Genomic DNA, 25119 nt, shown 5'->3' with positions numbered 1-25119 from the left:
TTTGTTTAGTGTTATGTTGTGTAGTGGCTTTGCTGACATGCATCTGAATAAAAAATTGTAGTTTGCCCCAGCAAGATTTACTGTGCACATATCACCCAAAACATTGCTATGTAATTATTTATGCAAAATATATTCAGATATTATTCTAATGTATGCATTTTTAGAGGCAAATACTCTGATGTGAATTTCTGGCTCAGTTGACTGTCCTAGCCTATTTCAATAGTACTCTTATTGGCCTACTATTAAAGCATTGTGAATTACCTTGGTCCTAGACCCATGTTATTAAATCAAAACATTAAAAACAAACACGTGTTTTAATTTGGGACAGTTTATTTTATTTTTGGGGCGTTTGAAATTGCACTTCGGGACAATTCTGGGATGGTTAGTCTCTCTCGAACCCTGCATATATCATGAGCATAGACACGATAGCTGTGTTTTAAAATGATTAAATAAACTGAATTCACAGTAAAACACATGATAATGCCAAAAAATAAAGTGTCCTTTGAATAGTCGGTTGAGGGCAGGTGAGGAGAATCATGTTAACAGTGTGGGTATCATGTTTACTTTACATATAATAAATTAGTTAGGATCACTTAAAGGCGCAGGACAGATAAATACAGAGAACAAAAATAAACGTGCAATGCCATTGGCACAAGGGTCGTGTGATGCAGTGAAGAATGATGGGTAGAAATTAGTGTTCACATTCCAGTGACCTCAGACGTCAGCCTAGAATAGTTACGGAAGAGGGGAGAAGGGAAGGGTGAAGGAAAAAGAGAGAAAAAAACTATTCTGAGATTGGACACTTTCGCACAACAGTGAAACTCTGCAGAATTCTGGCTTTTAGTTACCCAAAAATGTAAATGTTACATTTACTATTGTTTTTTGGTCATGCATATGGATTTTATGATGCACTTTGATAAAAACCAATCCAAATTTTCCAGCTAATTCTGGATTTTCCCTAATTGAAAAACCTGCACCTAAGTGTCTTGAACTACGAATAGTGGTAGAGTTCAAACGTAGAGTTCGAATAGAGTTCAAACGTAGTCCTCTATCACAATGAAAGTTGTTGACTTAATAATTTAAGTCTCCCTGCAAAAAGGAGAACCTCCGAAACCTCCTTACTATTTACATAAAAAGCACTTCCTTTTCATTCCAAATTTGATGCAACAATATCTCTTCACAAACGCATCACATCACTCGAGACTCATGGCCAATAGCATTGCTCAGTAGCAATCTGAATAGCAATATTTTTTTGTTTTCCACTTTTTATCCGTTTTTACTTGCCTGACAATTAACTACAAGATTGAATCTGCAAACTTATCTCTGACCTAGCAAACAGAAAAAGAATGTAACAATTATCCTAAGCATTCGGCATGCTGAAACACTATACGTAACTCTTTACATTACATGAACAGAATTCAAGTAAAAAATTTTCACTTTGCTTTACAAATAGCCTCTTTAGCCTCTTCAAAGCTGCTAAAGCTTAAGTGTCAAGTGCTAAAGGAATCAGGTAGCCATTAAGTTCTGTGGGAGTATACATGGGGTTATTGGGGAGACAGTTGCTGCTGTTAGCTTCTTCATAGTGGAACCAGATTTGGGCCTCAGGATGTTGTCATGGATGACGGGTCATTCCACATGGCAGCCACGTCCCTGAACCTGTCAGTGGAATTGTGGGAAAGCAATAGCCATTAGTCTCTTTCCAACCGCTTCTCTGCAAACCAAACCCTAAAAGAAAGAAGTCACAGAAAACAAAGCCCCCATGTTGTAAATTGTGTGTATCAGTCAGGATTGAAGCATATGGATTGGGACTGTACCCCTGACACTGTCTCGTTTCAGGGTTGTGTTCATTAGGTTCCAAGGGAAGAAAACGGACTAAAACAGGGACAGACTACCTGGCCTTTGTTCTCCGGGCTCTAATGACCATGACCCAACTTTGAAGATAAGTTATATGAACATTTCTGAAACTTTATGGGAAAAAGCTTTTTATTTTGTTTTGTGATAATGAGAGAGTGGTTTTAGAGGACATTGAGAAGAAGGAGAGAGGGGAGAGCATAAGGGAACTTAAAAATACAAATTTGATCTTCAATATTGTATAATACACTGCTCAGCTCCTGGCTATACTGCCTCTGGAAAATACAGGAGTAGATGCTACCAACCACCACCAGGGTCAGATTCCCTTCTATTTAAAAGGTTAATGGACTTTGTGCTGAGACAAAGTCTCTGTCCCAAATGGCACCCTATTCCCTAAATATATAGGAAGCAGACTGCCATTTGGGACGCACACCGGCTGAATCCTCTGTATTAGCCTACTTGATGTATCTATAAATAAAGAGCTTGGTACAGAGAAGGAAGGGGGATACCTAGTCAGTTGTACAGCTGAATGCCCTCAACTGAAATGTGTCTCCTGCATTTTACCCAACCCCTCTGAATCAGAGAGGTGCGGGGGGCTGCCATAATCAACATCCACAGCACCCGGGGAACAGTAAGTTAACTGCCTTGCTCAGGGGCAGAACTACATATTTTTACTTTGTCAGCTCAGGGATTCGATCCAGCAACCTTTGCGGTTACTGGCCCAATGCCCTAACCACTAGACTACCTAAGTTATGTGTTACTTACCTGTGTTATGGTGGATGTGTTTTCTACTGGGCTCAGTCATTAGCCAGAGCAGTGACACTTAACCTAAAGCAGCCTGCCATGAAAGATCTATCATAATAATGATATAATCCTCATCAATAATGACACAACATTTTCAAAATGTAATCAATTGCTGACTAATCTCAATAAAACATGTAATTGGGTTAGGTCTGTTGCCACCTAACTGCCATCACACAATATGACTCATATTGATGCCAGAAATAGCCGTGGAGGCGTTTGACAAAAGACTTCTTTGTACAAAGGGACTCCTCCACAGACAACCATTTCCCACGGAAATGTACTGGAGGTCACTGATTCGGCCTCATGCTAACAATGCACACTGCTTGCATTAGCATTATTAGTGTCAGCGCTCTGATGTTGGCGGTGAGTAAGAGGTTACCTTGCGTTGATGAGGTACTGGGCAAGGCTGATGTTGGCGGGGGTTCCCGTGATGGTGATCTGGCGCTCCGACGAGCCCTCCATGGCGTTAGCGATTTTGATCTGCGCCCCAGACATCTGGCGGATCTCGTTGATTTTGGTTCCCTGGCGCCCGATTATGCAGCCTATTAGCTGGGAAGAAATGGCAGCGGTTCTTAACTGGGAAACCTGGAACAGAAGCCTTGGGCTGGCTTTCATTGATTTGAGCTTTAAAAAGCTCAATCATGAAAGCAGTGCGACATCATTGGCTCATTGCAGGGTCAGTTCCATTGAAACACAGTAACTACAAGAAAATCATTTAAAGTAATTTGAGAAATTGTATTTTTCATGTCATTGAAAGTTGATGGTGTTACAAGGCAGCATTTTTAAGTCTGTGTATGTATGTGTTAACTAATATTTTATCTTCACAGTAAAAGTTATCTTGTGGGGAAGTTCTTTGAATTACTGTGAATCTACTGAGCGGAGAGTTAAAATGAGTTGACCCTGATACCGGTTCATTAGTAGTTTATCATACTGTTGTCCTTTACTCACATCATTTGGAATTGTGAGTTCATGAGTACTGGCCGGGGGGCTGGTATCCAAACCTGTGTTGGGGAACAGGGAATGAGAGAACATGGCATGAATAGCATTTTTTATCAATTGGAGGATGTCTTTGCTGTGAGTCAGGACCTTGGTCTCAGGATTGCAGTCCTAAGGCATCAATGAACCAAGGACCTTGGTTTGTTACCATAGTAGTCAACATGAGAGCCGTGCCCTTGGGGTGAGATCCAACATAATAGAGATCCCATTGACTCTAATGTACAGTGGGATCCAAATGTATTGCCACCCTTGATAGAGATGAGCAAAAAAGACTGTATAAAATAAATAATAAAAATACTGAGCTATATTGTATGCTCAAATAAACAGGAATGTGTATTTTATTTTATACTAATACAATTGCTAAGAGAAAAATATTTTGTTTAAAGCCCCTATGCTGCCTTTTTAATTTAAATGTTTAAATCATCACTTTTTTATTTTCTTCACTTTTCACGTATTATTATTATTTTTTATAACTTGTTATAATCTATTTCCCTGGGCCTCCTTTAGCCACTGAAATGCTCAGTCAGACTGTGTGGGCATGGGGATACAAATTTAAATATACACTACATGACCAAAAGTATATGGACACCTACTCGTCGAACATCTCATTCCAAAATCATGGGCATTAATTTGGAGTTGGTCGCCCCTTTGCTGCTATAACGACCTCAACACTTCTGGGAAAGCTTTCCACTAGATGTTGGAACATTGCTGCGATCTTGCTTCCATTCAGCCACCAGAGCATTAGTGAGGTCGGGCACTGATGTTGGGCGATTAGGCCTGGCTCGGTGTTCCAATTCATCACAAAGGTATTCGATGGGGTTCAGGTCAGGGCCCTGTGCAGGCCAGTCAAGTTCTTCCACACCGATCTCGACCAACCATTTCTGTATGGACCTCAATGTCATGCCCCGTGAAACAGGAAAGGGCCTTCCCCAAGCTGTTGCCACAAAGTTGGAAGCACAGAATCGTTTAGAATGTCATTGTATGATGTGGCATTAAAATGTCCCTTCCATGGAACTAAAGGGCCAAGCCCGAACCATGAAAAACAGCTCCCGACCATTTTTCCTCCTACACCAAACTTTAAAGTTGGTACCATGCATTGCGGCAGGTAGCGTTCTCCTGGCATCCACCAAACCCAAATTTGTCCGTTTGACTACCAGATGGAGAAGCATGATTCATCACTCCAGAGAATGCGTTTCCACAGCTCCTGAGTCCAATGGCGGCAAGCTTTACACCACACCAGCCGAAGTCTTGGCATTGCACATTGTGATCTTAGGCTTGTGTTCGGCTTCTCGGCCATGGAAACCCATTTCATGAAGCTCCCGACGGACAGTTCTTGTGCTGCTATTGCTTCCAGAGCAGTTTGGAACTCGGTAGTGAGTGTTGCAATCGAGTACAGGCGATTTTTATGTGCTATGCGCTTCAAAACTCGCCAGTCCTGTTCTGTGAGCTTGTATTTGTATTTATTAAGGATCCACATTAGCTGCTGCCAAGGCAGCAAATCAAATCAAACTTTATTTGTCACATGCTCCGAATACAACAAGTGTAGACCTTACCGTGAAATGCTTACTTACCAGCACTTAATAAAGAGTGCAGTTCAAGAAGGAACAAGGAATAGCTACAAGGAATATAGATGAAAAATCTCTCGGTAGGTTATGTGGTCTGCAGCATATCATGAGAAACTCTACCTCAGGCGAGCAATAGCTCGAGACTTCCTTAGATATCGTGTACCATCTGTTGTTTACAAAAATACATAGACCACCGCCCCTTGTCTTACCAGACGCCACTGTTCTATCCTGCCGGTACATCGTCTAACCAGCCAGCTGTATGTTGATATTGTCGTCGTTCAGCCATGATTCCGTGAAGCATGAGATGTTACAGTTTTAAATGTCCCGTTGGTAGTTAATCTTTCCAATAACTCTTCCATTTTGTTGTCCAAAGGTTGCATGTTTGCGAGCAGAATTGAGAGGAGTTGTCACGTTCGTCATTTGGATGAAGAGAGGACCAAGGCGCAGCGTGATAACAATACATCTTCTATTTATTATAACGAAGACGAAGAACACTTAAACAAACTATACAAAAACAACAAACGAACGTGAAGATATAATTACAATAAGTGCAGACACAGGCAACTTACATATAGACAATCACCCACGAACTACCTAATGAATATGGCTGCCTAAATATGGTTCCCAATCAGAGACAACGATAGACAGCTGTCTCTAATTGAGAACCAATCTAGGCAACCATAGACATACATACACCTAGACTAGACCCTGCCCCATAAACATACAAAACCCCTAGACACACTGAGCTAAAGGCTAGAGCTGCCGCTTTCAAGGAGCGGGACTCTAACCCGGAAGGTTATAAGAAATACCGCTATGCCCTCCGACGAACCATCAAACAGGGAAAGCTTCAATACAGGACTAAGATCGAGTCTAACTACACCTGCTCTGACGCTCGTCGGATGTGGCAGAGCCTGCAAACCATTACAGACTACAAAAGGAAGCACAGCCGGGAGCTGCCCAGTGACACGAGCCTACCGGACAAGCTAAACTACTTCCATGCTCGTTTCGAGGCAAATAACACTGAAACATGCATGAGAGCATCAGCTGTACCGGAAGACTGTGTGATCACGCTCTCTGCAGCCGATGTGAGTAAGACCTTTAAACAGGTCAACATTCTGGCCGCAGGGCCAGAAGGATTACCAGGATGTGTACTGCGAGCATGCGCTGACCAACTAGCAAGTTTCTTCACTGACATTTTCAACCTCTCCCTTACTGAGTCTGTAATACCAACATGTTCCAAGCAGACCTGTGCCCAAGAACACTAAGGTAACGGGCCTAAATGACTACCAACCCGTAGCACTCACGTCTGCAGCCATGAAGTGCTTTGAAAGGCTGGTCATGGCTCACATCAACACCATCATCCCAGAAACCCTAGACCAATTCCAATTTGCATACCGCCCCAACAGAGCCACAGATGATGCAGTCTCTATTGTAATCCACACTGCCTTTTCCAACCGGGACAAAAGGAGCACCTGAGAGAATGTGAGAATGATGTTCATTGACTACAGCTCATCAATAAGCTATGGACCCTGGGACTAAACACCTCCCTCTGCAACTGGATCCTGGACTTTCTGATGGGCCGCCCCCAGGTGGTAAGGGTAGGTAATAGAGGTCGACCGATTAATCGGAATGGCCGATTAATTAGGGCCGATTTCAAGTTTTCATAACAATCGGAAATCGGTATTTTTGGACACTGGTTTGGCCGAATTTTTACACCTTTATTTAACTAGGCAAGTCAGTTAAGAACACGTTCTTATTTTCAATGACGGCCTAGGAACGGTGGGTTAACTGCCTTGTTCAGGGGCAGAACGACAGATTTTTACCTTGTCAGCTCTGGGGATTCAATCTTGCAACCTTACAGTTAACTAGTCCAACGCTCTAACCACCTGCCTCTCATTGCACTCCACGAGGAGCCTGCCTGTTACGCGAATGCAGTAAGAAGCCAAAGTAAGTTGCTAGCTAGCATTAAACTTATCTTATAAAAATAAAAAAAATCAATCAATCATAATCACTAGTTAACTACACATGGTTGATGATATTACTAGTTTATCTAGCGTGGCCTGCGTTGCATATAATCGATGCGGTGCGCATTCGCGGAAAAAGGACTGTCGTTGCTCCAACGTGTACCTAACCATAAACATCAATGCCTTTCTTAAAATCAATACACAGAAGGATATATTTTTAAACCTGCATATTTAGCTAAAAGAAATCCAGGTTAGCAGGCAATATTGCACGCAGAGTCAGGGTATATGTGATAATAATACACGTTTTGTTTTCGAAATGATCGTTTCCAGATTCGACCATATTAATGACCAAAGGCTCGTATTTCTGTGTGTTATTATGTTATAATTAAGTCTATGATTTGATATTTGATAGAACAGTCTGACTGAGCGATGGTAGGCAGCAGCAGGCTCGTAAGCATTCATTCAAACAGCACTTTCGTGTGTTTTGCCAGCAGCTCTTCACTGTGCTTCAAGCATTGCGCTGTTTATGACTTCAAGTCTATCAACTCCCGAGATTAGGCTGGTGTAACCGATGTGAAATGGCTAGCTAGTTAGCGGGGTGCGCGCTAATAGCGTTTCAAACGTTACTCGCTCTGAAACTTGGAGTAGATGTTCCCCTTGTTCTGCATGGGTCACGCTGCTTCGAGGGTGGCTGTTGCCGATGTGTTCCTCGTTCGAGCGCAGGTAGGAGCGAGGAGAGGGACGGAAGCTATACTCTTACACTGGCAATACTAAAGGTGCCTATAAGAACATCCAATAGTCAAAGTTATATGGAATACAAATGATATAGAGAGAAATAGTCCTATAAATACTATATTAACTACAACCTAAAACCTCTTACTGTCACGCCCTGACCTTAGATATGTCTGTTTTCAATATATTTTGGTTAGGTCAGGGTGTGACTAGGGTGGGTACTCTAGTTTTTCTATATCTAGGGTTTTGTATGTCTAGGGGTTTTTGTATGTCTATGTTTGTCACGTTCTGACCATAGTTCTTATGTGTTTTGCTTGTTTTAGTGTTGGTCAGGACGTGAGCTGGGTGGGCATTCTATGTTGTGTGTCTAGTTTGTCTGTTTCTATGTTTGGCCTAATATGGTTCTCAATCAAAGGCAGGTGTTTTGTGTTGTCTCTGATTGGGAATCATATTTAGGTGGCTTGTTTTGTGTTGGGATTTTGTGGATGGTTGTTTCCTGTCTTTGTGTTTTCTCTGCACCAGATAGGGCTGTATCGGTTTGCCACATTTTGTTATTTTGTATCGTTGTAAGTGTTCACAGTTTTGTTTTATTAAACATGTTGAGCACTGGCTACGCTGCGTGTTGGTCCGATCCCTGTTACACCCTCTCTTCTCGTGAAGAGGAGGAAGGCTGCCGTTACAATGTTGGCCTGATATGGTTCCCAATCAGAGACAGCTGTTTATCGTTGTCTCTGATTGGGGATCATATTTAGGTAGCCATTTTTCCTCATTTGTGTTGTGGGATCTTGTCTATGTATAGTTGCCTTAGTGCACGTCAGTAGCTTCACGTTTCGTTTTGTTAGGTGAGTTTCAGTTGATTAAAATTATATGGAACTCTACTCACGCTGCGCCTTGGTCTCATCATTATGACGGACGTGACATTTACCTTGGAATATTGAAGTCTCATGTTAAAAGGAACCACCAGCTTTCATATGTTCTCATGTTCTGAGCAAGGAACTTAAACGTTAGCTTTTTTACATGGCACATATTGCACTTTTACTTTCTTCTCCAACACTTTGTTTTTGCATTATTTAAACCAAATTGAACATGTTTCATTATTTATTTGAGGCTAAATAGATTTTTATTGATGTATTATATTAAGTTAAAATAAGTGCTCATTCAGTATTGTTGTAATTGTCATTATTACAAATAAATGTAAAAAATTGTCCGAATAATCGGTATCGGCTTTTTTTGGTCCTCCAATAATCGATAGGTGCCCCGCAAGGGTGCGTGCTCAGCCCCCTCCTGTACTCCCTGTTCACTCATGACTGCACGGCCAGGCACGACTCCAACACCATCATTACATTTGCTGATGACTTAACAGTTGTAGGCCTGATCACCGACAACAACAAGACAGACTATAGGGAGGAGGTCAGAGACCTGGCCGTGTGGTGCCAGGACAACAACCTCTCCCTCAACGTGATCAAGACAAAGGAGATGATTGTGGACTGCAGGAAAAAGAGCACCGAGCAGGCCCCCATTCTCATCGAAGGGGCTACAGTTGAGCAGGTTGAAGGCTTCAAGTTCCTTGGTGTCCACATCACCAACAAGCCAACATGGTCCAAGCACACCATGACAGTTGAGAAGCGGGCACGACAAAACATATTCCCTCTCAGGAGACTGAAAAGATTTGGCATGGGTCCTGAGATCCTCAAAGGCAATATCATCCGCTATTATCCTCAGGAATTTTCCATCCAAGTTATCAGACCCCAGGGGCTTGTCATTGTTGATAGACAGTCTTTTTTTCACCTTTTCCAGACTCACTTTACGGAATTTAAAATTAGAATGCTTGTCTTTCATAATTTGATTAGTTATACTTGGATGTGTAGTGTCAGTGTTTGTTGCTGGCATGTCATGCCTAAGTTTGCTAATCTTGCCAATGAAAAAATCATTGAAGTAATTGGCAAAATCTGCGGGTTTTATGATGAATGAGCCAATATATTTGGGTTTTGTGATGAATGAGCCATCTGATTCAATGAATGATGGAGCTGAGTTGACCTTTTTGCCCAAAATGTCATTTAAGGTGCCCAAAAGCTTTTTACTATCATTCTTTAAATAATTTATAAAGTTTCATAGTATAGTTTCTTCTTCTTTTTATTCAGTTTAATCACATGATTTGTCAATTTGCAGTACATTTGCCAATCGGTTATGCAGCCACACTTATTTGCTGTTTCTTTTGCCTCATCCCTCCTGCTCTAGTTTTGTCTTATCTTGATTATTGTTCGGTTGTGTTCGAGTGCTGCAAGGAAAGACCTAGTTAAGCTGCAGCTGGCCCTGAACAGAGTGGCATGTCTTGCTTTTCAAGGCAATCAGAGGGCTGATATAAATACTATGCATGCCAGTCTCTCTTGGCTAAGAGTTGAGGAGAGACTGACTGCATCACTTCTCTTTATAAGAAACATTAATGTGTTGAAAGTCACAAATGATTTGCATCATCAACTTACACACAGCTCTGACACACACACTTTCCCCACCAGACATGCCACCAGGGGTCTTTTCACAGTCCCCAAATCCAGAACAAATTCAAGAAAGTGCACAGTATTATATAGAGCTATTATTGCATGGATCTCCGTTCCATTTCATATTGCTCAAATGAACAGAAATCCTGGTTTCAAAAAACAGATAAAGCAACACGTCACGGCACAACGCTTCTCCCCTATTTGACCTAGACAGTTTGTGTATGTATTGGTATTGATATGTGTGCCTTATTTAAAATTTATTTTTTAATTGATGTAGTTCTGTCCTTGAGCTGTTCTTTTCTATTAAATGTTCTGTATTATGTCATGTTACAAGTTGTGTGGACCCCAGGAAGAGTAGCTGCTGCTTTTGCAACAGCTAATGGGGATCCTAATAAAATACCAATACCAACCATACATGTTTTTAATTCCTCATCAATCCACAGGGATTTAACAGTTTTTACAGTCATTTTCTAAATGGGTGCATGCAAATTAGTAACTGGAATAAGCAATTTTATAAATCTGTCAAGTGCAGCGTCTGCTTGCTCCTCATTACTGTTGTTGTCTTAGCTGATTAGCTGTTGTTGTCTCACCCGTTGTTGTCTTAGCTAGCTCTCCAAATCAACACCTGTGATTACTTTATGCCTTGCTGTATGTCTCTCTCATATGTCAATATGCCTTGTATACTGTTGTTTAGGTTAGTTATCATTGTTTTAGTTTACAATGGAGCCCCTAGTTCCACTCATTATACCCTTGATACCTCCTTTGTCCCACCTCCCACTCATGCGGTGACCTCACCCATTATAACCAGCTTATCCAGAGATACAACCTCTCTTATCATCACTCAGTGCCTGGGTTTACGTCCGCTGTACCCGCACCCCACCATACCCCTGTCTGCACATTATGCCCAGAATCTATTCTACCACGCCCAGAAATCTGTTCCTTTTAATTCTTTGTCCCCAACGCTCTAGGCGACCAGTTTTGATAGCCTTCAGCCGTACCCTCATCCTACTCCTCCTCTGTTCCTCGGGTGATGTGGAGGTAAACCCAGGCCCTGCGTGTTCCCAGGCACCCTCATTTGTTGACTTCTGTGATAGAAAAAACCTTGGTTTCATGCATGTCAACATCAGAAGCCTCCTCCCTAAGTTTGTTTTACTCACTGCTTTAGCACACTCCGCCAACCCTGATGTCCTTGCCGTGTCTGAATCCTGGCTTAGGAAGGCCACCAACAATTCTGAGATTTCCATACCCAGCTACAACATTTTCCGTCAAGATAGAACTGCCAAAGGGGGAGGAGTTGCAATCTACTGCAGAGATAGCCTGTAAAGTTATGTCATACTTTCCAGGTCTATACCCAAACAGTTTGAACTTCTACTTTAAAAAATTAACCTCTCCAGAAATAAGTCTCTCACTCTCAAAATTTCGACCCCCCTCCGCTCCCAGCTGTGCCCTGGACACCATTTGTGAATTGATCGCTCCCCATCTAGCTTCAGAGTTCGTTTTGTTAGGTGACCTAAACTGGGATATGCTTAACACCACGGAAGTCCTACAATCTAAGCTAGATGGCCTCAATCTCACACAAATCATCAAGGAACCCACCAGGTACAACCCTAAATCCGTAAACATGGGCACCCTCATAGACATTATCCTTACCAACTTGCCCTCCAAACACACCTCCGCTGTTTTCAATCAGGATCTCAGCGATCACTGCCTCATTGCCTATATCCGCTATGGGTCCGCGGTCAAACGACCACACCTCATCACTGTCAAACGCTCCCTAAAACACTTCTGCGAGCTAGCCTTTCTAATCAACCTGGCCCGGGTATCCTGGAAGGATATCGACCTCATCCCGTCAGTCGAGGATGCCTGGTCATTCTTTAAAAGTAATTCCTCACCATCTTAGATAAGCATGCCCCGTTCAAAAAATGCAGAACTAAGAACAGATATAGCCCTTGGTTCACTCCAGACCTGACTACCCTTGACCAGCACAAAAACATCCTGTGTCGGACTGCAATAGCATCGAATAGTCCCCACGATATGCAACTGTTCAGGGAAGTCAGGAACCAATACACACAGTCAGTCAGTCAGGAAAGCAAAGGCTAGCTTTTTCAAGCAGAAATTTGCATCCTGTAGCTCTAACTCCAAAAAGTTTTGGGACACTGTAAAGTCCAGGGAGAACAAGAACACCTCCTCCCAGCTGCCCACTGCAATGAGGCTAGGTAACACGGTCACCACTGATAAATCCATGATAATCGAAAATTTCAATAAGCATTTCTCAACGGCTGGCTATGCCTTCCTCCTGGCTACTCTAACCCCGGCAAACAGCTCTGCCTCCCCCGCAGCTACTCGCCCAAGCCTCCCCAGCTTCTCCTTCACCCAAATCCAGACAGCAGATGTTCTGAAAGAGCTGCAAAACCTGGACCCGTACAAATCAGCTGGGCTAGACAATCTGGACCCTCTCTTTCTAAAACTATCCGCGGCCATTGTTGCAACCCCTATTACCAGCCTGTTCAACCTCTCTTTCGTATCGTCCCAGATCCCTAAAGATTGGAAAGCTGCCGCAGTCATCCCCCTCGTCATAGGGGGTGACACCCTAGACTCAAACTGTTACAGACCTATATCCATCCTGCCCTGCCTATCTAAAGTCTTCGAAAGCCAAGTTAATAATAAACAGATCACTGACCATTTCGAATCCCACCGTACCTTCTCCGCTGTGCAATCCGACTTCCCGAGCCGGTCACGGGTGCACCTCAGCCACGCTCAAGGTACTAAACGATATCATAACCGCCATCGATAAAAGACAGTACTGTGCAGCCGTCTTCATCGACCTGGCCAAGGCTTTCGACTCTGTCAATCACCGTATTCTTATCGGCAGACTCAATAGCCTTGGTTTTTCTAATGACTGCCTCGCCTGGTTCACCAACTACTTTGCAGACAGAGTTCAGTGTGTCAAATCGGAGGGCATGTTGTCCGGACCTCTGGCATTCTCTATGGGGGTACCACAGGGTTCAATTCTCGGGCCGACACTTTTCTCTGTATATATCAATGATGTCGCTCATGCTACGTGCGATTCCCTGATCCACCTCTACGCAGACAACACTATTCTGTATACTTCTGGCCCTTCCTTGGACACTGTGCTAACTAACCTCCAAACAAGCTTCAATGCCATACAACACTCCTTCCGTGGCCTCTAACTGCTCTTAAACGCTAGTAAAACCAAATGCATGCTTTTCAACCGTTCACTGCCCGCACCTGCACGCCCAACTAGCATCACCACCCTGGACGGTTCCGACCTAGAATATGTGGACAACTATAAATACCTAGGTGTCTGGCTAGACTGTAAACTCTCCTTCCAGACTCATATTAAACATCTCCAATCCAAAATCAAATCTAGAATCGGCTTTCTAATTCGCAACAAAGCCTCCTTCACTCATGCCGCCAAACTTACCCTCGTAAAACTGACTATCCTACCGATCCTCGACTTCGGCGATGTCATCTACAAAATAGCTTCCAACACTCTACTCAGCAAACTGGATGCAGTCTATCACAGTGCCATCCGTTTTGTTACCAAATCACCTTATACCACCCACGACTGCGACCTGTATGTTCTAGTCGGCTGGCCCTCGCTACATATTCGTCGCCAGACCCACTGGCTCCAGGTCATTTATAAGTCTATGCTAGGTAAAGCTCCGCCTTATCTCAGTTCACTGGTCACGATAACAACACCCACCCGTAGCACACGTTCCAGCAGGTATATCTCACTGATCATCCCCAAAGCCAATACCTAATTTGGCCGCCTTTCCTTACAGTTCTCTGCTGCCAGTGACTGGAACGAATTGCAAAAATCGCTGAAGTTCGAGACTTTTATTTCCCTCACCAACTTTAAACATCAACTATCTGAGCAGCTAACCGATCGCTGCAGCTGTACATAGTCCATATGTAAATAGCCCACCCAATCTACCTACCTCATCCCCATACTGTTTTTATTTTATTTACTTTTCTGCTCTTTTGCACACCAGTATCTCTACTTGCACATCATCATCTGCTCATTTATCACTCCAGTGTTAATCTGCTAAATTGTAATTATTCGCTCCTATGGCCTATTTATTGCCTACCTCCTCATACCTTTTGCACACACGGTATATAGGCTTTCTTTTTTCTACTGTGTCATTGACTTGTTTATTGTGTTATTGGCTTGTTTATTGTTTACTCCATGTGTAACTCTGTGTTGTTGTCTGTGTCACACTGCTTTGCTTTATCTTGGCCAGGTCGCAGTTGCAAATGAGAACTTGTTCTCAACTAGCCTACCTGGTTAAATAAAGGTGAAATTAAAAAATATAAAATAAAAATTACACACCACCACCAAAATTACAAACCACAGACCAGCAGATATTCTTTACATCAACAACATAGGAATCACTACAAAACGTATTGTATGACCTCTTATACACTATATTAGGCCCAGCCTTTGGATCACTACATCCGATGTTGTGATCACTACATCCGATGGATTGGGATACTGCTTTAAAGTAAAATTGTGCCACGTTAGTAAAGATGTAATCAATACATGTTGATGATTTCATTCCTGTTCTGTTTGTAACTATGCTGGTAGGTCGTCTGAACCTGAAGCAGGTTGCAGGCACTGGTTACAGTTTGACGCTTTTTCTTGATCGGGCGGCTTGATGAAAGCCAGTCAATATTTAAATCACCCAGAAAAAATACCTCTCTGTTAATATCACATACAATATCAAGCATTTCACACGTTATACAGATACTGACTGTTAGCACTTGGTGGTCTATAGCAGCTTCCCACAAGAATGGGCTTTAGGCGAGGCAGATGAACCTGTAGCCATATTACTTCAACAGTATTTGACATTAGATCGTCTCTAAGCTTTACAGGAATGTGGTTCCGAATATAACCATGTATTGCTACCACTGTATCATCAAAGGTATTATCTAAGTGAGTTTCAGAGATAGTCAGAATATGAATGTCATCTGTTACTAGAAAATTATTGATTTCATGAACCTTGTTTATTAAGCTACATATGTTAACGTGGGCTATTTTTAGCACTTTTCTGGGATGCTTGATTGTTTTCATTGCTTTACTGGGAAGCTTAGCAGAAGTAAACATGCTCATGTTATTTGTGTTAGTGTAGGGTGAGCTGCACAGTGGACTTCCTACTAGGGCACTCCGCCTCAGTGGTAACATTATAACTCTGGTTCAAAAGTACATGATTACTGCATACAATAGCTGTCGGATCAGCAGTGGCATTCAGGGCAGTTAGAGGGACATAAATTAGTTAACTTCCATTGTGTCTACCAACGCCCCTGGGATAATGTACATTTGCTGAAGCATTATGACAATTGTCAAGTAGACAGTTATGGAGGGCTAAAAGTCTGCTGAAACATTCAATGCCACGATTTAGGGAAGGCACAGGGCCAAATATTATGGGGTGTTTGTTGGTCTCAAGCAGAGACCCAGTCAGTTCTTTAAAATCCATCTTCAGCTGTTCTGAGCTGCCCTTTATAATGTCATTGAATCCCACATGAACTATGATATACTCAATCTCCTGATGCAGGTTTAAAGTGTTTGGGAGGTGTTTATTGATAAACTCATGCTCCTGGATAGCATAATGTTTTTGCTCCAGGGACTAAGACAGTTCTCACCATTGAACTGCCCAATACATTGACCGGAGAAGGGGATGGAGAAATCCACCCATTCCTACCCCTCACACAACTCTTGGAACATTTCACGGGCCCACGAGAAGAAGAATAGTGTACACCCGCAGCTCCCGGCGATAGGTCCAGACCTTCCACAGCATGCAGAGCCCTGTCAGATCCAGAGAGAGGGAAAGGAGCCGAACTCGACGACGAAGCCGCTATTGGAGTCACTGTATTTGGAATCAGCACAGCTGTTGCAGACACAGGCAGTCCCAGCGATTAAGGTGCAGGTAGATCAGGCACCATGGCGGCAAAGCTGTTCTTCATGTTGATCTGCTCCGGACCTCTCGCAGACACTCTAGTCCATTTAACATGCCGCTGCCTTTGGTTTTCACAACTTGTGACATGGGACCAGCTCTGTTTGGAACAATCTTCTTGCCGTTCAAAGTCTATTCCACTACAATATTGAGGATAAGTAGATGGAGACGACATCCTTGGCAGGCAAGTTCCAGGTAGCATAGGCCATTCGAATAGGGACAGATGACAAGGCGGGGATACATCTATCAAACCCGAGCGGTGTCCAGCCACAGGAGTTGAGAATTAGAAATTTTCAATTTGCATTTTCCCCATAAGTTTGCGCAGAATTGAAATTTGGTTGCTAAGGATATCCACCTCATTCCTGAAATCCTCCGCAAGCAAACACTTGCCACATTGGTACTCCGGATTGTCAATATTGTCCCGGACAAGAGCATAATAACCACAGCTTCTACAGCGGTGGAAACGTTCATAAGCTATTCAGGGTGAAGGGGGCTCCATTGCAACCTAGCTAGCTGTCTAGTTGGTAAACATCTAGTCCAAACCAGCAGGTTTTGACACAAACATTTATGAACAAAATAAAACTTCGGAAACAACAGGCCGAAAGAGCAGGTCGAGGCGCAGAAGGTATCTGAGTTCATGACAGTCATATTGTTTGGCCTACCACTTCGCGGCTGAGCCGTTGTTGCTCCTAGACGTTTCCACTTCACAATAATATCTCTTACAGTTGACCGGAGCAACTCTAGTAGGGCCAAAACTTGAAGAACTGACTTGTTGGAAAGGTGGCATCCTATGACGGTGCCACGTTGAAAGTCACTGAGCTCTTTAGTTAGGCCATTCTACTGCCAATGTTTGTCTTTGGAGATAACATGGCTTTGTGGATGATTTTCTACACCTGGCAACAATGGTTGTGGCTGAAATAGCCAAATCCACTCATTTGAAGGGGGTGTTCACACACTTTTGTATAGATAGTGTATTTATATACAGCCCTGATTGGCTGATAGAATTGTCTAGAGCCCACCCCTTACCACTTTAAAAATATAACAAATAACAAAGGCTCATGGTATTCAACCTGTCATTTGGGGCTGGAGTTGGACCCTGAAAGTGACAAACTTCCACAGGTGTGTAGGCTACATTATTATTACAAAAGGCATGTACATCACACATCTTCATTTGCTATATCATTGTGGTACTGTTTTCAATAGGTCACCAGAAGATGCAGTAGGTCACCAGAAGATGCAGGACCAAAACGGCCTGTTTGCATTGTGTTTTACTCTTCATTGCAGAAAGCCATGATTATCTACAGGGCAGACTCTAGGCCTCTGTGTCTCAGAGGTCAAACACAGTAAGTTATACTTAGAACGGAGACACAGAGGCCCATGGTATAATCTTCAATATCATCACAAAGCCTAATTAATCATTTGAAATAGACATTCTGATGATACTATTTCAATTTGTCTATTGAATAAATACTCTTGAGTTACACATTTTGGAATGTTTCTGTGTTGAAAGAAAACAAAGAAACCAGATTGCAATAAAAGGTTGTTGTCATTCTTCATACATTTTTCTTATTTATTTACATAACATAATAAACAGATCTTCAACAAGGTTATAATGAAAGTCAAAACCATGGTATGTAAGTATAAGTAAGTTATTGTTTTACAACTCAAGCTCTCCAAAGTATAACTCATAGTAAATGTATTTAGATTATGATCCATACAAAATAAGGAACAACTGTTTGTGACTGATTTTACTTTTTAAAAAATGTATGGAATTTTCCATCATCTGTTTCTTACCCGTATAGTAAATTAAACACACATCTGCAACAAAGCAAATTACAGAATGCATTAAGTCTTACATATGATAAGGAACGACATACACAAGTAATTTAATATTAATAAAACAATTACTTTATTGAAAGAATAAGGTTAGGGGAATATATTGTCTCATTCAAACCAAGAAACAAAGTGCAAGTTGCATCACTATTATAACCATAAAATAATACACAACTACCTGCCCTCGCATTGGGATACCACACAAGCAATCCACGTCATATTCTCCTTTCTATCTTTCCTGTAACAAAGACAACAATTTCTAGAGTAGTCCTCAAGTACATTTAAGCTTCACTCTTTCTGTTCTGACAATCAGCCAAAATGTTAGCTTGGTCTTCGATCTGTTTGTGCTATATGTATAGCCAACTACTATGGTAACATGGCATGCCAACTGTCATGCATTAGAAGTTAGCACGACAGCAGAAACAGATCTGGGACCAGGCTAGAGCATTTTTACGACCTGCACTACCAGCTTGGTATGTACAGCAGCCACCTCCACCAGCAACAACCTAGGAGGATTGGGGGGAACCAGTTCAGCTGCTTCTCTGCCAGTCAATGTTTATCTGTCTGTCCTTTGTGTGTGTCATACTCTTCATCATCATCTTCACCAAGTAGCTTCTCATCAAAAGCATCTTCCTCCAAGACGTCCATGACCTCATAGTCCTCCCTCAGTGATGACCCTTTAGCACATAAAAAGGGGATTATCAATGGAAGGCAATTATGTCACAAATTATCAACCCGTTTGCAAGGTGACAAAGTTAAATTATATAATCCTCAGGTTTTCACTTGAACATTTGAGAAAACATGTAACATAATTTCATATCTGATAGTCCATAACTGAAATATGATCATGTATGCCTGTAGCAAACCAGCTAGACCTCCAGCCCAAGTTTTCATAAGTTATATGATCTATCTATCTATACATTCATTCTTACATTCAACAGCCAGAAGGCTTATTATTTTTTAGGAATCACATCACAAATAAACATCAACCGTATGAGATATCTAGCTAGCTAATAATAATAATAATATAACCTCTCTCTTTCTTCTGTCCTGCAGGCTAGTAGCTACAGTACTAATCCAATCACAAGCCAGTTCGTTTTAGCTCTAATGACAAATACTTTTCAAATTGTCAATTTTAGCAATTTACTTTGTATAGTTAAGGAAAACATTAACATAAAAATACAAGACACAAGCTAAATCAAGTAGGCTACCTTGGTCTGTTGTGGGTGACTGACTGACTGCAGCTTGAACAACAGTCCAAATGCTATCTAGCTAGCTAAAGCTAATCAAAAATAGCTAGCAATGCTAACTTTAGCTAGCTAAGATCCGGTCTGACTCCTGTTCCTCAATCTTAGCTAGATAGCTAGCTAAAGTTATATTCCATCTAAAGTAAAACTGGCAACATCACAGTGATGACAAAATGTTTTCCTACAAATGATTTGCCTCCTTTAGAAATGTCATCTGTTTTCTAAGTCACAATATTGTGAAGAAGCATGCAACCCACGAATGGCATATCATTTACTTACTAAATACTTACTTCAGGAACGGTTGCTACTGCTGTTGGTTTGAAGATCCATGTGACAAAGATGGAGCTGCTGGAAAATCCAGATGTGTACCTAGCCTGATTTGGAATGCAAGCTGATGTGTGTGTGCAGATGTGGAGGTTCAGACTGAACTTCTCTGACACTTGATTATAAAAAAATAAATTAACGCCAAATAAGACAAATTGATTGTTCGGACGGAAGACTTTGCAGTATGGCTATCTTTGCACTGTCTCTCTTGCTTTTGGGCGGGACCAGCACCAGAACTAGGAGGATACAGTATATGCAAATGAACGATGAATGTTCATTAGTCTATTATAATCAGATCTCCTTATGATGTTACGTAGCGGGCCAAAAATTCAGCTTACACAGAAAGGGCATTATCAGTGTTATTTCGACTTCATGCAGATGTAGAATCTTAATTTGATCACCCTGCTACAGGGAAACTTGTAGTGTATTTGAGGATTAAAAAGGCTTCAGAAGTTTGTAATTTCCACTTTGAAATTTCAGACTTGATTTTCCAATAGACAAAATGTATCAACCCTTACAAAAATGTCCATTAGTTATAATCGACATAATAATTAAAATGTCATGTTGCTGCAGGATTATTTTCCTGCTGTAGCAAACTGGCCCAAATTAAGATCCGTATTGTGGAAATATTTAATATAAAAAACAAGGAAATCACAATTTTGGCTGCACTGGGCCTTTATCAAGTAATGTTATTTTTTTCTCAAAAAGATAAGGATCAACATTATTGGCACTTCTTTTCAATGCCTCACCTTGCAAGGATAAGCCTTTTTCTAAAATGCTTTATGAGATTAGATGAGATGCATAAATCTTGACCATTCCTCCATACATAATCTTTCCAGATCCTTGCTATCCTTTGCTTGCTGCTTGCTGGACATACCAAGGATCATTTAGCTATTTCATTTAGAATTCTAGGACCTCTTTAGATATACATTTTTTTTATTTTTTATTTCTATTTCACCTTTATTTAACCAGGTAGGCTAGTTGAGAACAAGTTCTCATTTGCAACTGCGACCTGGCCAAGATAAAGCATAGCAGTGTGAACAGACAACACAGAGTTACACATGGAGTAAACAATAAACAAGTCAATAACATGGTAGAAAAAAAGAGAATCTATATACAATGTGTGCAAAAGGCATGAGGTAGGCAATAAATCGAATAATTACAATTTAGCAGATTAACACTGGAGTGATAAATCATCAGATGAACATGTGCAAGAAGAGATACTGGTGTGCAAAAGAGCAGAAAAGTAAATAAATAAAAGCAGTATGGGGGGTGAGGTAGGTAAATTGGGTGGGTAGTTTACAGATGGACTATGTACAGCTGCAGCGATCGGTTAGCTGCTCGGATAGCAGATTTTTAAAGTTGTTGAGGGAGATAAAAGTCTCCAACTTCAGAGATTTTTGCAATTCGTTCCAGTCGCAGGCAGCAGTGAACTGGAAGGAAAGGCGTCCAAATGAGGTTTTAGCTTTAGGGATGATCAGTGAGATACACCTGCTGGAGCGCGTGCTTCGGGTGGGTGTAGCCATCGTGACCAGTGAACTGAGATAAGGCGGCACTTTACCTAGCATAGCCTTGTAGATGACCTGGAGCCAGTGGGTCTGACGACGAACATGTAGCGAGGGCCAGCCGACTAGGGCATACAGGTCGCAGTGGTGGGTCGTATAAGGTGCTTTAGTAACAAAACGAATGGCACTGTGATAAACTGCATCCAGTTTGCTGAGTAGAGTGTTGGAAGCTATTTTGTAGATGACATCGCCGAAGTCGAGGATCGGTAGGATAGTCAGTTTTACTAGGGTAAGTTTGGCGGCGTGAGTGAAGGAGGCTTTGTTGCGGAATAGAAAGCCGATTCTTGATTTGATTTTGGATTGGAGATGTTTGATATGAGTCTGGAAGGAGAGTTTGCAGTCTAGCCAGACACCTAGGTACTTATAGATGTCCACATATTCTATTCTAATGTCCTTCATATTCTATGAAAACATTATTTGATGAAACATCGAATTTGGCCTTACCGCTATTAGCCCATAGAAACACATTGAATAACAGATTCATACATGGAACCACAGATAGTCAAAGAATAAAATTAAAAGGAAGTTTGTTTTGAAGTGTCTGTCCTATATCTGAGAGATATAAGAAAGATCAGGAAATAATAAAACAAAAATATTTGACACATATTTAACTAATTGTTTTAGGAACTAAACTACTTCCATAGTGTATACTTCGATACTTAAAAAAAAACTGGTACCTTTCCATAGAGGGGTCATAATACTGTAGTTTGTAGGCCAAACCGTTCAGACACTACTGATGTTATCATGAGAAGACCGATTTTTCAGGATGTCTCATGGTCTGACAAACACAGCTGCAGCTCAGCTGCCTTTCACCACATATGCGGATGTGGTGTATTGAGACACAGCACATGCAAAAAAAACATACCTGTGGCTTAAACAGAATGATTTTTATGGGGATTTTTTTATTATGCTAATTCGATTTCCATGGAGGCGCGAACATTGAATCTAGGGAGCTTAATTTCATATACGGAGCTAGGGTATTCTCCGTAATGGGACAGTTTATACTACATGCATTCAATCCGGACCTCCGAAATCTCCCTGCTGCCATTTGAGTCCAGGGAGATATCTGGGTTGAGATACGTTCAAGACACGCACCTGATGCGCATGCACCCGTTTACATATTTGTTGAATATTCTAACTCCGGAAAGGGTGTCAACATACTGACAAATCTAAGCCTTTATACACAGGCATGAACGAATCCACGTTTTCAGAAATGTATCATATCTGTAGTCATTACCTGATCATTTATGTATCTGTATTTCTCAAAGAATTCATAATTTCAATAGATATCATTAAAATATATATGATTTACAAATCATGCAATGTTTCATCCTTGTATGTCTCTGCTATTTCTGTTTCAGAAATGCAGCATAGCAAAACCACAGCTCAGGAAAATTATTTATTTAACAAAAATTTTAAGTTGGACGATGCGATGGGTGCTGATTGGGTCGTCAGTGGCAGTCTCTTGGTAATCCAGACCCAACGTGGGGGTAGAGTGTTGGTCTGTGTCCACTCCAAACTGTCAATGCATAAATCTAAATTGTGTCGATATTGCAAGAAAATATTGTTACTATACCTACTTCATTCATGATGAGAAAACTGACTGGAACTAGCTAGGTAAAAAAAGGGAAGCCAATTGTATTATTTGTTAGCTAGACTACCAGTTAGCTTTTACATCCCTATTATTTTTGTATATATAGAAAATAAAGTAGCTGCGTAAAGGGCAAGATTGTGAAAACAGAAGGAAATGACACTTTTAATATTTCTCTATTATACTTAAGAAAGAGCTCAACCAAAACGAAACAAATCTCTATGGAAAACGTGCAGGAAATCTAAAATGTGCAGCAGGTCAATTTGCTGGCTAAACACAGAACACAAAAATCGTATTGACTGCACACCCTCGAAAGACAATCAGCCACCAAGTTGTCCTTACCGCAGACATGTTGAATTTCAAGGGGAAACTTCTGCAAATATCAGATTCCAGTGAAGGAGCCGGCAATTTGTAGAACTAGTCCTTTGCAGGGAAACGAGAGGGGTTATGATCGGTATAGACCACATACCACATGAAGTCACAGACAGTGACTTCAAAAACGATTCATACCCCTTGATTTATTCCACATTTTGTTGTTTTACAGCCTGAATTCAAAAAGGATTACATTTGTTTTCTTAACCATCTACACACAATACCACATAATGAAAAAGTGAAAACATGTTTTTGTAAATGTTTGCAAATGTATTGAAAATAAAAAGTGTACACAGCCCTGAGCCAATACTTGTTATAATCACCTTTGTCAGCAATTAAAGCTGTGAATCTTTCTGGGTAAGTCTCTAAGAGCTGTGCACATCTGGATTATACAATATTTACACATTGTTATTTACAAAATTATTCAAGCTCTGTCAAGTTGGTTGTTGATCATTGCTAGACAACCATTTTCAAGTCTTGCCATAGATTTTCAATCCGATTTAAATCAAAACTGTAACTAGGCCAGACAGGAACATTCAATGTTGCCATGGTAAGCAAATCTAGTGTATATTTGGGGTTGTGGTTTAGGTCATTGTTCTGCTGAAGGTGAATTCATCTCCCCGTGTCTGGTGGAAAGCAGACTGAACCAGGTTTTCCTCTAGGATTGTGCATGTGCTTAGCTCCATTCCCTTTCTTTTTTATCCTGAAAAACTCCCCAGACTTTAACGATTACAAGTACACCCATAACATGATGCAGCCACTAGTATGCTGGAAAATATGGAGAGTGTTACTCAGCAATGTGTTCCTTGCCAACAGGATGCATGTTTTGGAATGTTTTTATTATGTACAGGCTTCCTGCACTTCACTGTCAATTAGGTTAGTATTGTGGAGTAACTACAATGTCGATGATCCATCCTCATTTTTCTCATATCACAGCCATTAAACTCTGTAACTGTTTTAAAGTCACCATTGGCCTCATGGTGAAATCCCTGAGTGGTTTTCTTCTTCTCCAGCAACTGAATTAGGAAGGATGCCTGTATCTTTGTAGTGACTGGGTTTATTGATACACCATCCAAAGTGTAATCAAACACTATTTTGGCACACAGAGTGAGTCCATGCAACTTATTATGTTATTATTCACATTTTTACGCCTGCACTTATTTAGGTTTGCCATAACAAATTGGTTGAATACTTATTGACTAAAGACATTTCAGATTTTCATTTTTTATTAATTTGTAAGAATTCAGGCTGTAACACAACACAATGTGGAAACATTCAAGGGGTGTGACTACTTTCTAAGGCACTGAAAACATTTGAAGTGCTGAAATCAAAGCAAATGTTATTTGTCACATGCGCCGAATATAACAGGTGTAGACCTTAATGTGAAATGCTTACTTACAAGCCCTTAACCAACAATGCAGTAAAAATCTAATCAATCAAAAAGTAACAATAATTTACATAACAATAACGAGGCTAAATACAGGGGATACCGGTACCGAGTCAATGTGCGGGCGTACAGGTTAGTCAAGCTAATTTGTAAAGTAACTATGCATAGATAATAAACAGAGAGTAGCAGCAGAGTAAAAACAAAGGGATAGTCCGGGTGGCCATTTGATTAGTTGTTCAGCAATCTTATGGCTTGGGGGTAGAAGCTGTTAAGAAGCCTTTTGGTCCTAGACTTGGTGCTCTGGTACCGCTTGCTGTGCAGTAGCAGAGAGAACAGTCTATGACTTGGGTGATTGGAGTCTTTAACAATTTTTTGGCCCTTCCTCTGACACCGCCTAGTATATAGGTCCTGGATG

The 25119-nt window shown here is 41.3% G+C and overlaps 1 protein-coding gene across 11 annotated transcripts in view; it reads right to left on the bottom strand.

Annotated features, from left to right (window-relative positions):
- Nucleotides 1-312: 312 nt before the first annotated feature.
- Nucleotides 313-25119, bottom strand: part of pcbp3 (poly(rC) binding protein 3) — a 124151-nt gene continuing 99344 nt past the window's right edge. For 5 of the 11 annotated variants that reach the window (XM_071340154.1, XM_071340155.1, XM_071340157.1 and 2 more), the window contains 3 exons: nucleotides 3604-3656; nucleotides 3035-3204; nucleotides 313-1656 (listed from right to left, as the gene is read on the bottom strand). In XM_071340154.1, coding sequence (XP_071196255.1) covers nucleotides 1602-1656; nucleotides 3035-3204; nucleotides 3604-3656 — 278 coding nt within the window. In that variant the 3' untranslated portion in view covers nucleotides 313-1601. The remainder of the gene's footprint in view (nucleotides 1657-3034; nucleotides 3205-3603; nucleotides 3657-25119) is intronic. The other 6 variants (XM_071340156.1, XM_071340159.1, XM_071340160.1 and 3 more) reach the window with 3 other exon arrangements.

This window comes from Salvelinus alpinus, chromosome 14 (assembly GCF_045679555.1).
Source record: "Salvelinus alpinus chromosome 14, SLU_Salpinus.1, whole genome shotgun sequence".
Lineage (NCBI taxonomy): Eukaryota > Metazoa > Chordata > Actinopteri > Salmoniformes > Salmonidae > Salvelinus > Salvelinus alpinus.
Note: the sequence above shows the minus strand (reverse complement) of the source record. Positions and strands in the feature narration are given on the sequence as shown.